General features: G+C 37.5%; 1 protein-coding gene across 4 annotated transcripts in view; it reads right to left on the bottom strand.

Annotated features, from left to right (window-relative positions):
- The window catches only part of SMAP1 (small ArfGAP 1), a 170,013-nt gene that overhangs the window by 92,629 nt on the left and 61,548 nt on the right, over positions 1-15,836 (bottom strand). For 3 of the 4 annotated variants that reach the window (XM_062186342.1, XM_062186344.1, XM_062186343.1), the window contains exon 2: positions 13,189-13,322. In XM_062186342.1, coding sequence (XP_062042326.1) covers positions 13,189-13,322 — 134 coding nt within the window. Of the gene's footprint in view, positions 1-992; positions 1,114-13,188; positions 13,323-15,836 lie in introns of those variants that run through there. The other variant, XM_062186345.1, reaches the window with a different exon arrangement.

Below are 15,836 nucleotides of genomic sequence, written 5' to 3'. Positions count from 1 at the left end.
TTATTTTATTTGAAAGTCAGAGTTACACAGAAAGAGAAGTTAAGGCAGAAAGAGAGAGATCTTCCATCTGCTGGTTCACTCCCCGATTGGCCTCAGCTACTGGAGCTGTGCTGATCCGAAGCCAGGAGCTTCTTCCTGGTCTTCCTCTTGGTATAAGGGCCCAAGCAGTTGGGCCATCCTCTACTGCTTTCCCAGGCCATAGCAGAGCTGGATCGGAAGTGGAGCAGCTGGGATTCAAACCAGTGCCTATATGTGATGCTGGCACTGCAGGCAGCAGCTTTACCCACTATGCCACAGTGCCAGCCCCCATACATATTTCTAAAACCCATCCAAGTAGATCTTACAGTAAAAATACAAGTCTGACATTTGATTATCACGTCTTTTCCTAGAATCATCTTCTTAAACAGTACTGCTGCTGAGGACTGAAATTTTTTTCAGTTTTTATGGTATTTATGCCAGCAGTAGGGAATACTTGGCTCTACTATTTTCATTAAAATCTTTAAAACTACAAAGACTATAATTTTCAACTGCCTTAGCTGAATCTGTGTTTTTAAAAAAACCTCTTGGGGCTGGTGTTACTGGCAAAGCAGGTTAAGATATCTCTCACATCCCTTATCAGGGAAACAGCTGTCTTGCTTCTGATCCAGATCCCTTCTAATGCTCCTAAGAAATCAGAAGATGGTACAAGTAGTTGGGTCCTTGCCACCTACATGGGAGATCTGGATGGAGTTCCACGCCGCTGGCTTCAGCCTTACCCAGTCTGAACTGTTGTGGTCATTTGGAGAATGAACCAGAGAATGGAAAATTTATTTCTTTCTCTTTCCCTCTCTTTTTCTCTTTCCCTCTCTCTTTCTGTGTGTGTGTATGTGGTATGTGTCTCTCTCCCTCTCCCTCTGTATATCAAATAAATAGCTTTTCAAAAAACCCTCCTATTTAAAAAGACAAATGAATAATTATAGTCCCTGAATAAATTCTTCATGTCAGTGACTCACCTCTACTACCACTTGAAATTTTCCAGAATAGTTCTCTATCTTCCTCTCAAAAGCCATCAGGATTTCTTGCATGGGAGCAAGCCTTTCAGGACTGGTTTCAAGATCTTTTGGATTCCAGCTGCTGGAAAAGAAGGGCCACCATTTTTGGTCTCAGGAACTCTTTGGAAATATTTAATACAGAGTCCATTCCTCTAGTTTCATGTTCTTTTGCAAGGAGATTTTTTTTCTTTGTTAATTCATATGTTTCAACAATGTCTAGAAATTCACAGATCTTGACTTATCTAATTGTTAGTTGCTACAAATTCAGAGAATGCATCCTTTTTAAAAGCAAAAAAAAAAAACAGTTATGAAAATCTGCATATGTTTCACAACTCACTCTTGTCATCTATACTGACTATGAAATTCACTCCATTTGAAGCCCAGGGGTAACCACTAGTTTCATTATAGGTGTTTAAGGTCCAGTTCTTGAAGTCACCCCAAACTCTTCCATCTCCTGCCAGAAGTCTTAGTGATTTTAACTCCTTAATATTTCTTACAGGCTGCTCCCATTTATCAACCTTATCAATGCTACCTTAGTTCTAGACCTAGTCATCAACTGCCTGGACTACTGCAGCAACAAGGCCATTAGATTTATCCTCTAAGAAAGAACACTAAATGTTACTTTTCAACTTAAGACACTTTAACAGCTCCCTATTCCGTTCCTGGCCCATATCCTATCATTCACAAGATCAACACCAAACCAGTCTCTGCATATCATTTTCACCTTTACCTCCTATGGCACACATAATTACACCAAGCACTCCAGTCACAAAATACTACCTTACATTCTCAAATAAAACATGCTCTCTGCATCTTTCTTCCTGGAAATCCTTCTGCGCCGTGCAGTATGTTTTAATAATTCATAAGCAATTAAAGGTGACTACAAAAATATTAATGAAAAAGTTTTAAAATGCTGAAAAGTATTTGACTAGATACTATAATACATACTTTAAAAAGCTCTAAGGGAAATGATTTGCTGAAATAACCCACTATGTATTTAATATAGCCAGAACCCAGTTCTACAATACCAGCCCAGTTTTTTATACCTGATAGCATGTAGTCATTACAGTCACACAATACAGGGAGAAGAATAACTAGATATCTAAAATGTACACAATGAAATTTAATATTTACAGATGTCCTATTCATATGCATATTCACTCAACATCATCTAACAATGTTCTACCAGATATAGTACTTCACTGAGGATTTAAGGCTTTATCTTCAAATAGCTATTTATCTAGCTATACTCTCTCCATTCTACCTAGACTAGGTAGTGTAAGAATTAACAGAATTAAATAAATGAAAGGCTTCTACTAAGTATCATACAGTTTTGTTCACTACTTTAGCCCAAGAACTATATATTAAGAAGATGCACCTTTAAAAAAATTAGTGGGACCAGGGCTGTGGCATAGCAGGTAAAGCCACTGCCTGCAGTGCTAGCTTCCCATATGGGCATGGGTTCAAGTTCTGGCTCCTCCACTTCCGATCCAGCTCTTTCTTATGGCCTGGGGAAGCAGTAGAGGATGGCCCAAGTCCTTGGGCCTCTGCACCCATGGGGGAGACCTGGAAGAAGCTTCTGGTTTCTGGCTTTGGATCAGCCCAGCTCTGGCCATTGTGGCCATCTGGGGAGTGAACCAGCGGATGGAAGACCTCTCTCTCTCTTTCTGTCTGCCTCTCTGTAACTCTGCCTTTCAAATAAATAAAAAATAAATCTTTAAAAAATTAGAGACATTATTAAAGTTTAACCAGTAAACTGTCAAGAGGAAGAAGAAAATACAGAAGATAATACTGTACATTCAAATTCAAAATTTTTCCAACTTTTTCCAAATGGATTGCTTAAATTGCAAACCTCCATTTTACCTTCACAGATTAAAATGAATCATGAATAGTATCACATTATGTACTTTATCTCACCCTTCACTTGTAGGTTATAGATATAAACACAATGCTGTAGATTGTTCCCATTCTCTGCTTTTTTTTTTTTTTTTTTTTTTTTTTTTGGACAGGCAGAGTGGATAGTGAGAGAGAGAGAAACAGAGAGAAAGGTCTTCCTTTTTGCCGTTGGTTCACCCTCCAGTGGCCGCTGAGGCCGGCGCATCGTGCTGATCCGAAGCTAGGAGCCAGGTGCTTCTCCTGGTCTCCCATGTGGGTGCAGGGCCCAAGCACTTGGGCCATCCTCCACTGCACTCCCGGGCCATAGCAGAGAGCTGGACTGGAAGAGGGGCAACCAGGATAGAATCCAGCACCCCGACTGGGACTAGAACCCGGTGTGCTGACGCCGTAAGGCGGAGGATTAGCCTGCTGAGCCACGGCGCCGGCCCATTCTCTGCTTTTTGAAGATACATTTAATGATCTCAGCAAGGATTCAGTGTACACTGAATCTCAATCAAATTAAAAAATTAAGTATGTACATGAAGCCATGAGTTGAAAAATTTTGTCAGATTAATAAAATTATAATGAGAAATCTTCCCACAAAACAACAAAATTGCATGAAATGGAATTTTCTTGAACAAATGGCTCTGAAGAATAATTTACTTATTTTATACCTGGATCTATAAGGCTCTATGGAAATGTATCTAAGGGTCAGAACTTTAAGAGTAATGTTCTAATATACACTGGTCAATTGTGGTTAAATCAAAGAGCTCTTTTTTCTGTAGTTAAATCACAGACTTTAAAAAGAAAATGAATTTTACTCTATTAAATATTGCTTGTCACAGGAATTCTTTAACAGCAGATTGTTTCTGAAGTTCCAAGTATATTCTAATACAAAATAGGAAGAGAATGAGAACAACTACATAGAAAAACTCATACAATTTTTACAACACAGAAACTTCAAAATACCACCAGGTATGGACAAAGCACTAATAATTATTAGATCTTCCTGACACCTTCAACTGGGGAGTCCAATGGATCTAAGAGTTTCTAAATAGCCAAAAGATACATAAACTAAAAATTGCAATTTAAGAGAAATGCATGAAATCAAAAGGGATTTTTACCCAATCTAACAGTAAATGCAAAGGACTGACAATACGCTCTGAATGAGGGAAATAAGCTACCTCTGTGAACACTCTCAACTAATCACCAAATTTCCCTTCAAGAATAGGGCTCCACACTGAGAAGACCTGACCCAAAATCAAGCAGAACAAGAATAATGGAGACACGAGAAAAGAAGATCTAGATAAAAGTGAGAGAAGGAAACACGGCCAGAAAAGTATCAGAAAGTAAGTGGCTTTATGTTTAAACATTATGTGAAAACAACTGGAGAGAAAAGTCTGTGAAGTTAGAAAGGCTATCATGAACATCACTTCCTTCCAAAAAAAAAAATTTTTTTCATGACATATACAAATGATCAACAGAAAAGAATGAAGGTCAGATCTCATGCAAAAGTATTATAAGAAAAAAAAATAATATCTCAATAATGAAATCACCCCCAGAAACAATATGCTTACAAACAGATCAAAACTGTAACCTGGGGGCCAATGCTGTGGCGTGGCAAGAAAAGCTACCACCTGCAACACCAGGATCCATTTAAGTGCCGCTTCAAGTTCTGGCTGCTCCACTTCACATCTAGCTCCCTGCTAATGTACCTGGGAAAGTAGTGGGAAATGGCTCAAGTGCTTGGGCCCCTGAACCCATGAAGGAAACCCAGAAGAAGATAATGGCTCTTGGCATCAGATCTGCCAGCTCCTGCCATTATGGCCATTTGGGGAGTAAACCAGAGGATGTAAGATCTCACTCTCTCTATATATATATACAACTCCGTCTTTCAAATAAATAAATCTTAAAAAAAAAAAAAAAAAACTTATAACCTGCTAATTCAGAACACATTAAAAAACACATGAGGTCAATAGTTAAAAGACATATGTAAATTATAGAAGAACAACAAAATTAGAAAAATAGAACACTCAAAGTAAAATGACAAAACTAAATAAATTTTCAGATACTACATATTGAAGGAGCACATTAAATATAGGCCTTTTTTGTCTGAAAGAAACCCAGGTTATATTTAAATATATAGATACATTAAACATAAAAGCACAGAAGATACACATGCAAACATCAAGCAAAAGAAAGCTGCTGTGATTGCAGAAAATGGATACAGCTGTGATACATCTATACCACTGCTGTGCAACAAAAATGTAAGCAAGTTATATCTTTAAATTTTTCTTATCGCCTCAGTAGGAAAAAAAAAAAAGGTGAAATTTGAATGTATCATATTTAACACATCTTTTTCCTCTAAACTCACACAGAAAACACACCTTGTCTCATCTTCATCCAGAGACTAAAAATTAGCATCATGAAAACTTATTTTGTAATAAACTGCTAAGCTAATTACTCAATAATAGCTAACACAATATCTGAGAGAGAGGATCAAAGCAATACACTGTTCAACGATGTATCAATATTCTCTAGGTTCTTTTAAGTTCCAGATTTTCATTTCTTAAAGATCAAAGAGGTACCACACAAGAATGCTGCACTTCAATCAATGTAATGACATTTTGACAAAAAGTAATATGCTTTTTAATAATAAAGTTGGTTACAACCTTAAGAGCATTTAGACACTCCATCCTCTGTATCATCAACTTTTATATCCCAATTTTAGCACTGAAGCACAACATGAGCATGAACTTAAGAACCTGTTAATTTTAGCTGCTTTTTTTTTTTTAACTATGGTGATGTCTTTATATCTTTCAGTATCCTTTTACCCATTCTCCCCACAGTTGGCCTAATTAGAAATCTGTTTTATGCCACAGAACACAGGAAAGCTTGTTGATGAAGACTGGTGAAAATTGATGCTTTTGGCTCCCATGGTAAAAATTTTTTTTCTAACATGGATCAAGTTTAAATTAAATCAACATTATGACATAATTATTGTGAAATTAAACTAAAGGCTACCAAATTACCTCACAGAAGGTTTTCATAGAAACAATTAGATCTAATAGGAAACTATACTCTCCAATTATCTTAGTGACCTACCCCTCAAACCAAAACAGAAAATATATACAGCAAAACTATGAATTCAAAAACATGTTATTCAGATTTGGAAATAACATGTGTCTTTTAGGTTTAACCTGAGAATGTCACATTCTTTTAAATTACCTGAAACTATAGATGTGTTATATAAACATCCAGAATAAGCTGAAGTGTTGGACATGGAAAGAGAAATGCAAATAGATAGCAGCAGAAGCTATGAAAGAATTAAGAACTGACAGACTACAAAGGCATGAGAAAGAAAGGAGCATCAACACTGCACATTATAAAGTTTTAAGATTAACTGGCCGGCCGGCGCGGTGGCTCACTTGGTTAATCCTCTGCCTGCGGCACTGGCATCCTATATGGGCACCGGGTTCTAGTCCAGTTCCTCCTCTTCCAGTACTGCTCTATACTGAGGCCCGGGAAAGCAGTGGAGGATGGACCAAGTGCTTGGGCCCTGCACCCACATGGGAGACCAGGAGGAAGGACCTGGCTCCTGGCTTTGGATCAGCACAGTTCCTGCCGTAGTGGCCATCTGGGGAGTGAACCAACGGAAGGAAGACCTTTCTCTTTGTCTTTCTCTCTCTCTCTTTCTCTCTCACTGTCTATAACGCCACCTGTCAAATAAATTAAAAAAAAAAAAAATTAACTGGAACAATGCCATCAACTATGAAAGAAAGCCAATCTAGACAATCAAATCATTACTTTTGTTTAGAGTTGTCAAGCTGATAAAACAGACATCTTCCAATATTAAAAATTTACAAATGCTACACATTAATAATTATCATTACAGCCAATATTAACCAGATTGGAACACTGAAAAAAATTCATGCAGAATACACATTCTTCTCACCAGTGCATGGAACTTTCTCTAGGATTGACCACATGTTAGGCCACTTAGCAAGTCTCAGCAAATTCAAAAAAATCGAAATCACATCATGCAATTCTTGGACGACAATGAAATGAAGCTAGAAATCAACACTTCAGGAATCTCTAGAAAATACACAAACTCATGGAGACTGAGCAACATGCTCCTGAGTAAACCGTGGATCATAGAAGAAATCAAAAGAGAAATCAAAAAATTTCTGTAAACAAATGAAGACAACACAACATATCAAACCTATGGGATACAGCAAAAGCAGTGTTAAGAGGAAAGTTTATACTAATTGGTACCTAAATCAAGAAATTGAAAATGCACCAAAAAAATGAGCTATTAGTGCATCTCAAGGATCTAGAAAAACAACAGCAAACCAAATGCAAAACTAGTAGGAGAAAAGAAATAATTAAAATTAGAGGAGAAATGAACAAAATTAAAACAAAAAAGTACAAAAGATCAGCAAAATTAAGAGCTGGTTTTTTGAAAAACTAAACAAAATTGACACACCACTGGCCCAAGTAACAAAAAAAAAAAAAAGGAGAAGACCCAAATCAATAAAAATAGAGATGAAAAAAGGAAATGTAACAACAGACACCACAGAAATAAAAGGAATCATCAGAAGTTACTACAAAGAGCTGTATGCAAACAAACTAATAAACCTAGAAGAAACGGATCAGTACCTGGACACATACAACCTACCTAAATTGAGCCATGAAGACACAGAAAACGTAAACAGACCCATAGCCAAAACATAAATTCAATCAATAATAAAGATCCTCCCAACAAAGAAAAGCCCAGGACTGGATGGTTTTACTGCTAAATTCTACCAGACATTTAAAGACGAACTAACTCCAATTCTTCTCAAGTTACTCAAAACAACTGAGGGGGAGGGAATACTCCCAAATTCTTTCTATGAAGCCAGCATCACCTTAATTCCTAAACTTGAAAAAGCAGAACAGAGAAAGAATTACAGACCAATTTCCATGATGAATATAGATACAAAAATCCTCAACAAAATTCTAGCAAATCAAATCTACCACATCAAAAAGAACATTCACCTATTCAAGTGGGATTTATCCCTGGTATGCAGGGATGGTTCAACATTGACAGATCAATAAATATGATACATCACATTAACAAACTGCAGAACCAAAAACATTAGATTATCTCAATAGATGAAGATAAAGCATCTGATAAAATACAACACTCTTTCATGATGAAAATTCTAAGTAAATTACATATAGAAGGAACATTCCTCAACACAATCAAGGCAATTTATGAAAAACCGATGGCCAGCATCATATTGAATGGGGAAAGTTGGAAGCATTCCCACTGAGATCCAATACCAGACAGGAAAGCCCATTCTCATCATTGCTATTCAATATAGTCCTGGAAGTTTTAGCCACAGCCAGTAGGCAAGAAAAGTAAATCAAAGGGACACAAATTGGGAAGGAGGAAGTCAAACTCCCCCTGTTTATAGATGATATGACTCTATATATACGGGATCCAAAAGACTCAACTAAGACTATTGGAACTCATGAAAGAGTTTAGTAAAGTAGCAAGATATAAAGTCAATACACAAAAATCAACAAACTTTGTATACACAGACAATGCCATGTCTGAGAAAGAACTTCTAAGATCAATTCCATTCACAACTGTGGTGGAATGAGAAGGCCATGCCAAGATGGCCAATGGCAAGCCAGCGTCAGTTACTCAGGAATAGCTTAGGAAACCACCTGGGGAATCACCTGGCAGCGGAGCCTACCTGGTAACAGGCTGTGATTGGTTAGGGCATAAACTGCCCCTTGACCGGATTGGCTGCCTCAGCTATATAAACTACTATACCAACTGAAATAAACGAGTCTGTGGGCTGCTCCCCTCTGGCCCGCTTAACTGCCCCTTGACTGGATTGGCTGCCTTGGCTATATAAGCTGCTGTACCAACTGAAATAAATGAGTCTGCGGGCTGCTCGCCTCTGGCCTGCTTTCACCCGACTCCCAGGGTCCGTGTGGTGACTCCACACCTCTTGCCTCCACCGCGCTCCTCCTCTCAGAACGAATCCACGGCAACAAACAGCTACAAAACAATCAAATACCTTAGAATAAATTTAACCAAGTATGTCGAAGAGAATTACTAAACATTAAAGGAGGAAATAGAAAAAGATATAAAAAAAAAATGGAAAAATCTGCCATGTTCATGGACTGGAAGAATCAGTATCATCAAAATGTCCATTCTTCAAAAAGCAATTTAGATTCAATGTGATACCAATCAAAATAGCAGACATTCTTCTCAGATCTAGAAAATATGATGTTTAAATTCATATGGAGACACTGGAGACCTCCAATAGCTAAAGCAATCTTGTACAAAAAAAACAAAGCCGAAGGCATCACAATACCAGATTTCAAGACATACAGCAGGGCAGCTATAATCAAAACAGCCTGGTACTGGTACAAAAATAGATAGACAGACCAATGGAACAGAAAAGAAACACCAGAAATCAATCCAAACATCTACAACCAAGTTATGTTTGACAAGGGAGCTAAACCCAATCCCTGAAGCAGGGACAGTCTATTCAACAAATGGTGCTGAGAAAACTGAATATCCACATGCATAAGTATGAAGCAAGACCCCTGCACCTTACATAAAAATTCACTCAACATGGATTAAAGATCTAAATCTATGACCTGACACCATCAAATTAATTGAGAACATTGGGGAAACCCTGCAAAACATTGGCACAGGCAAAAAGTTCCTGGAAAACATCCCCAATGCAGGCAGTCAAAGTCAAAATTGACAAATGGGGTTACATCCAATTGAGAACTTTCTTTTTTATTTATTTATTTATTTATTTATTTTATTTTATTTTATTTTTGACAGGCAGAGTGGACAGTGAGAGAGAGACAGAGAGAAAGGTCTTCCTTTTGCTGTTGGTTCACCCTCCAATGGCCACCGCGCTGATCCGATGGCAGGAGCCAGGTGCTTCTCCTGGTCTCCCATGGGGTGCAGGGCCCAAGCACTTGGGCCATCCTCCACTGCACTCCCTGGCCACAGCAGAGAGCTGGCCTGGAAGAGGGGCAACCGGGACAGGATCAGTGCCCCGACCGGGACTAGAACCCGGTGTGCCGGCGCTGCAAGGTGGAGGATTAGCCTATTGAGCCACGGCACCGGCCCAATTGAGAACTTTCTATACTGCAAAAGAAACATGCAGGTAAGTGAAGAGGAAGCCTACAGAATGGGAGAAATTATTTGCAAAATATACAACCGATAAAGGATTAATAACCAGAATCTGGCCAGCGCCATGGCTCAACATGCTAATCCTCTGCCTGCAACACTGGCACCCCAGGTTCTAGTCCCGGTTGGGGCGCCGGGTACTAGTCCTGGATGCTCCTCTTCCAGTCCAGCTCTCTTCTATGGCCTGGGAGGGCAGTGGAGGATGGCCCAAGTCCTTGGGTCCCTGTACTGGCAAGGGAGACCGGGAGGAAGTACACAGCTCCTGGCTTCAGATCGGAGCAGCGCCAGCTGTAGCGGTCATTTGGGGAGTGAACCAACAGAAGGAAGACCTTTCTCTCTGTCTTTCTCTCACTGTAACTCTCTGTCTAACTCTGTTTGGCAAAAAAAAAAAAAAAAATATCAACACAAAGGAAAAAGGAACTTTTTGGGATATTGATAATGCTCTATCTTTAATGGAGTGCAGGTGACATAGTACACACATTTGCCAAGATTCACAGAACTCACTGAAATCTATGAACTATTATATCAGTAATTGTACTTAAAATTTTAAAAAGTAGTAGATACATACATAAAATGCCATGGTATAAACTAGAACTGGGTTACATGGAACATACCTAGCACCAAAGGAAACAGGATATGCTTAAATCTGAATTAACAGCAACTTCAACAGACAGTTGATGCACGTCAAATTGCCTTAAAATCCAATACTAGAAAAATGGTAAAAATTTTAAGGAAAAAATTCATTTATACTCAGTAATAACCACAAATTTATTTACTCAGTAGTAAATTTAGCAATCAATTAACTCATCACAGCAGATTAGCTAGGAGGCTAAATTGGTTAAGATCAGAAAGATACTCAAGGCAGCAACACTGAGGGTTTTGTATAATGAACAAGTGGACTAAGCTAAAATTTATTGAGTGTTTAAAATATTCCAAGGCTGGTGCCGCGGCTCAACAGGCTAATCCTCCGCCTGCGGCGCCAGCACACCGGGTTCTAGTCCTGGTCGGGGCGCCGGATTCTGTCCCAGTTGCCCCTCTTCCAGTCCAGCTCTCTGCTATGGCCCGGGAGTGCAGTGGAGGATGGCCCAAGTCCTTGGGCCCTGCACCCGCATGGGAGACCAGGAGAAGCACGTGGTTCCTGGTTTCAGATCAATGTGGTACGCTGGCAGCAGCGCGCTGGCCGCAGCGGCCATTAGAAGGAGAACCAACACTAAAGGAAGACCTTTTCCTCTGTCTCTCTCTCCTACTGTCCACTCTGCCTGTAAAAAAATAAATAAAAAATAAAATATTCCAGGAACTATCCTAAATACTTCATCCATATTAATTCATCTTAACTACAGAAATAGGCACTATTACTGCTCTCATTTTACAAATGACAAAACCAAAGCATCTTGAGGTTTAAGTGTCTTGGTGAGATCGTATAAGGTCTAACTCTGGCGGTCTAACTCTAGGGACAATCCTCTTAATTACTTTTTTTTGCTGCCTCTCTGGAATTAGCTATCTTAAAATTTTGTAGGCTGTAATAAATATTGTACTCTGTATAGCTGCTCACCTCAAGGATCATGCTATCCAAATCTGAACAGCTTATGTGAGAAAAATAGTATCTCTGCAATTCTGAATTGTTCAAGGAGCCCAAGTTTTATCCTTAATTACAATGAAGTATTAAAAAGGCAATATAGTCCATATAGTCTCTATAATCCATGACAAATGCCAAGTTTTATATTTTCAAGCTCTACTTCACAGTTTCCTAAATTTTAAGATCATGACATCTGTTATCACAATTGCTACACAGATATTACTAAGAACACTATCTTATATGTGTCCAACAAGCTCTGCTTCTTTGATATAACTTTGTATGTTTTCTCCTCCAGGATGTTGAAAATGTATAAAAGATCATGTTTTCTTCATGTCTTAGCCAGCAAACAGCTCAAAAACTAATTTAAGATGGAACCAAATAAAATTACATTTGACTTTATACCCTGAATGTGTACCTTAGTCTATCTTTTCTACCCTTACCTCACTCCATCCATGCAAATTTTTGTGCAATTTTTGTTTTCTGATTCTGCACAGAGGTATGCATGCAAATCAATGAGGTACAACCCCATACAGTGGGCCTCTCCATTTACATGGGCCCTGAATCCCAGACTAAACCAACCATAAATGGAAAACGTTTGTGGAAAAAAACTGCACTTGTACTAAAACACTAAGTTTTTACTTTTTTCTCTCTCCTAAACAATACAGTCTAACAGCTATTTATATAGTATTTACATCTTAATAGGTATTATAAGTTATCTACAGATTAAATTGTCAACAGAATGTTTATAACTTATATGTAAATGCTATACCATTTTATATAAGTGACTTGAGCACTGCAGATTTTGGTATGCACAAGGAAGCCCTAGAAACAGTCTCCCCAAGATACTGAATGACAACTTTATATTTATGTATTTGATACTTCAACACTGACTCAATGTTATTTCAAAAGGACTTACATAGGACAATTTCATTATGAATTATAAAATAACACTAGTAAAAATAATCATTTTTGTTTTAGCAGCCAACCTTAAGGATTAGAAAGCAAAACTGTGAGAGTTGAAGACTGTCACACTGAACAAACAGCAAACTCTTAAAATTACAAACTTACCTCTAACAAAGCTAAACCACTCTAAACAACATCTGTTCACTGGACTGGCTTAAATCTGCTATACCTGAAGTGAAAATCAAGAGCACCTCTGTACAACAGGGAACTCATTCAAGTCACTTTTTAGACCAGGGGTGGTATTTTCTTTACCCTGGCTCCCTCTATTGACAGAAAAATAAAATTAGGGAATTATACAGGCAAATTTCATCAACACAAGAAAAAGTATTTTTTAAACACTCCCAAATCAACATTTTAAATAAAAATAGATTAAAACCTGACTTTACCATAGACCCAAGAGATAAACATAAAAATTAAACTGACAACTCAAGTAACATTCAAATTTTACACGTGATCTATGCATTTCAATATACACCTTTTATCCTTAGATGCAGGAAGGGCTAAATGTTCTTAAACCATATTAAGTATTTTACCTGTATCTGTTCTGGTGTCCATTGATCTAGGTTGACTGACTTGACCCTGGATATATGAACCCCAAGATTTCTATGAATTCCAGCACATCTGATGCAAATAAATACACCAATATTCCAGGAAGCCCATCGAGGACCTATTTAAGGAAAAGAAGCAAATATTAAAAGATAACATAATAAACATCATGATGATATATTAGAAGCATTCTTATTTTTAATACGATTATAGTAGAAATTTATAAAAACCACACGCTCAAATTTTCAGTGCAGAGGGACTTGATAAGACATGCCTTAGCTACACTGAAAAGTCATAAATCAATGTTCAATAACATTAATCAATTTACTAATTTTGCTTTTCTAGAATACTCTAAAATTTTAATTTTAGTTTATGTGAACAATATTTTTCACACAATAATCTGAATCAGTACTAGTAATATCCCATGTAAATAGTAAGTTACTTATCAAATGGAAAAACAGTGCCTAAAAGATTAACAACAGAAATCAAACAAAAGCATTCAGAAAAATAAACACAAAAATAAATAAAACTGGGGCCAGCATTGTGGTTTAACAGGTAAAGCCACCACCTGCGATGCCAGCATCTCACTGGGTGCCAGTTTGAGTCCCAGCTGTTCCATTTCCTTCCAGCTCCCTGCTAATATAACTAGAAATGCAGCAGAGGATGGCCCAAGTGTTTGGGTCCCTGCCAACCATGGTAGGAAAACTTGAAGAAGCTTCTGGCTCCAGACCAGCTCAGCTCCTGCCACTGAGGCCATTTTCTCTGCCTTTCCCTCTCTTAAGACTCTGATTTTCAAATAAACAAATAAATCTTAAAAAAAAAAAAAAAATCAACAATATGACTGGGTAATTTTCACAGATGATTTATATGCCAAGAAACATGAAAACATGTACAACTGCAGTGGCAATTAAGGAAAATGCCCTTTAAAAGTATACTAACTCCTACTTTGCATCCAACAGATTGATTTTAAAAAAAAAAGTAATCTGTTAGTACTATGTGTTGGTGAAATGAGAAACAAGATTGATTGTCTTAAAACGTCTTAAAAAGTCTCCTAGCAGAGAGCTGGATCAGAAGTGGAGCAGCCGGAACTCCAACCACGCCCATATGGGATGCCAGCACTGCAGGTGGCGGCTTTACCCGATAGGCCACAGCACTGGCCCCATCTCATTTCTAAAACTTATAACAACACATAAAACACTTAAAACAATGTATTTTGAAGCTCACACAGAAATCTAAAAAGGAAGTAGTCACAAACAGAGAAAATAGCTGGAGGTTTTAATTTTTTTTAGCAGCTAAGTATCTAACTGCAACAAGAAATGTCGCAGAAGCTCTACAGAACATACATATCATCTGGGGAAATCATGAAAATAAAGTCTGTTTCTGTAACCCTCACAGAGGCATGTGAGATTCTGTATTCCCTCTATGTTTCCAGTTATGACCATTCTGGCATGCATACATCCCTTAAAACAGCACATTCTAGATTAATCTCAACAGTCTAAAAACCAAGCATTCAGCATACAGTAATCAGCCCTTATCCACAGGATATATTCCAAGACTACAAGTAGATGATTGAAACTGCAGATAGTACCATATCCTAAATACACTATAGTTTTCTATGTAAACACACCTTTGATAGTTTAATTTATAAGTTATTCATAGTAAGAGATTATCAACAATAACAAATAATTACAATATAGCCCATTAAGCCTATGATTTTTATTTTCTGATTATAGTTTCTCAAAATATCTCTTTGTATTGTATTCATTCTTCTTGGGAAAATGTGGGATATTTAAATAAAGTGCCATAATGCTTTGAGGCCATTACTGAGTAAAATAAGAGTTACTTCAACATATGCACCACAATACCATCATACTGGATCTTTTAACAGACAGCTTCTATGTGACTAACAGTCAAGTAGCATATACAACACACATACAATGGATAAACGGATAATTCACTTCCGAGTAGGGTGATGTGAGAGAGGAAAAGATCACAGTACACTAGTCAGAATGGTACATAATTTAAAAGTTAACCATTTGTTTTGGAAAATTTTCCTTTTAATAATTCTGGACAAAAATATACTCTAGAACTGAAACTGCAAAAAGCAAAACCATCAATAAAGGGAACTATTGTACTTCCTGATCTGTTTTCATATGCCTGTTAAGGGACTAATAAATGTGGAGGCAATAAGAAGGGAAACACGCATAGTAAGAAGCATCAGGAAGAAATGACAGGACTCAGTGAAAGACAATACAGTGACAAACAAGGTAGAGATCAAAACATCAGAAATTATGCACCTGGGATTTAAAGCACAAAGTTTCTTATAGAGTCAGAAAACTGACTTTTGATACAAAAATGTCCAGTAGGCAATTAAGAATACAAGACTAAAGTTCAAACTGGAGATACAGATATGAGCACCTTCTTCAAGATCATAGTTATAAGAATTCTACCACTGAAACACCAATGCCTAAAATTTGTAATCAACCAAGGTGTCCATCATCAGATGAACAAAGAAAATGTGGTGTATGAATGTGTATATATAGATATATATACACATATAAAATGTATGTATATATACATACAATGGAATACTGTTCAACTATTAAAAAATGAAATTCTACCATTTGCATCAAAA

This window comes from Lepus europaeus, chromosome 3 (genome assembly GCF_033115175.1).
Source record: "Lepus europaeus isolate LE1 chromosome 3, mLepTim1.pri, whole genome shotgun sequence".
Lineage (NCBI taxonomy): Eukaryota > Metazoa > Chordata > Mammalia > Lagomorpha > Leporidae > Lepus > Lepus europaeus.
Note: the sequence above shows the minus strand (reverse complement) of the source record. Positions and strands in the feature narration are given on the sequence as shown.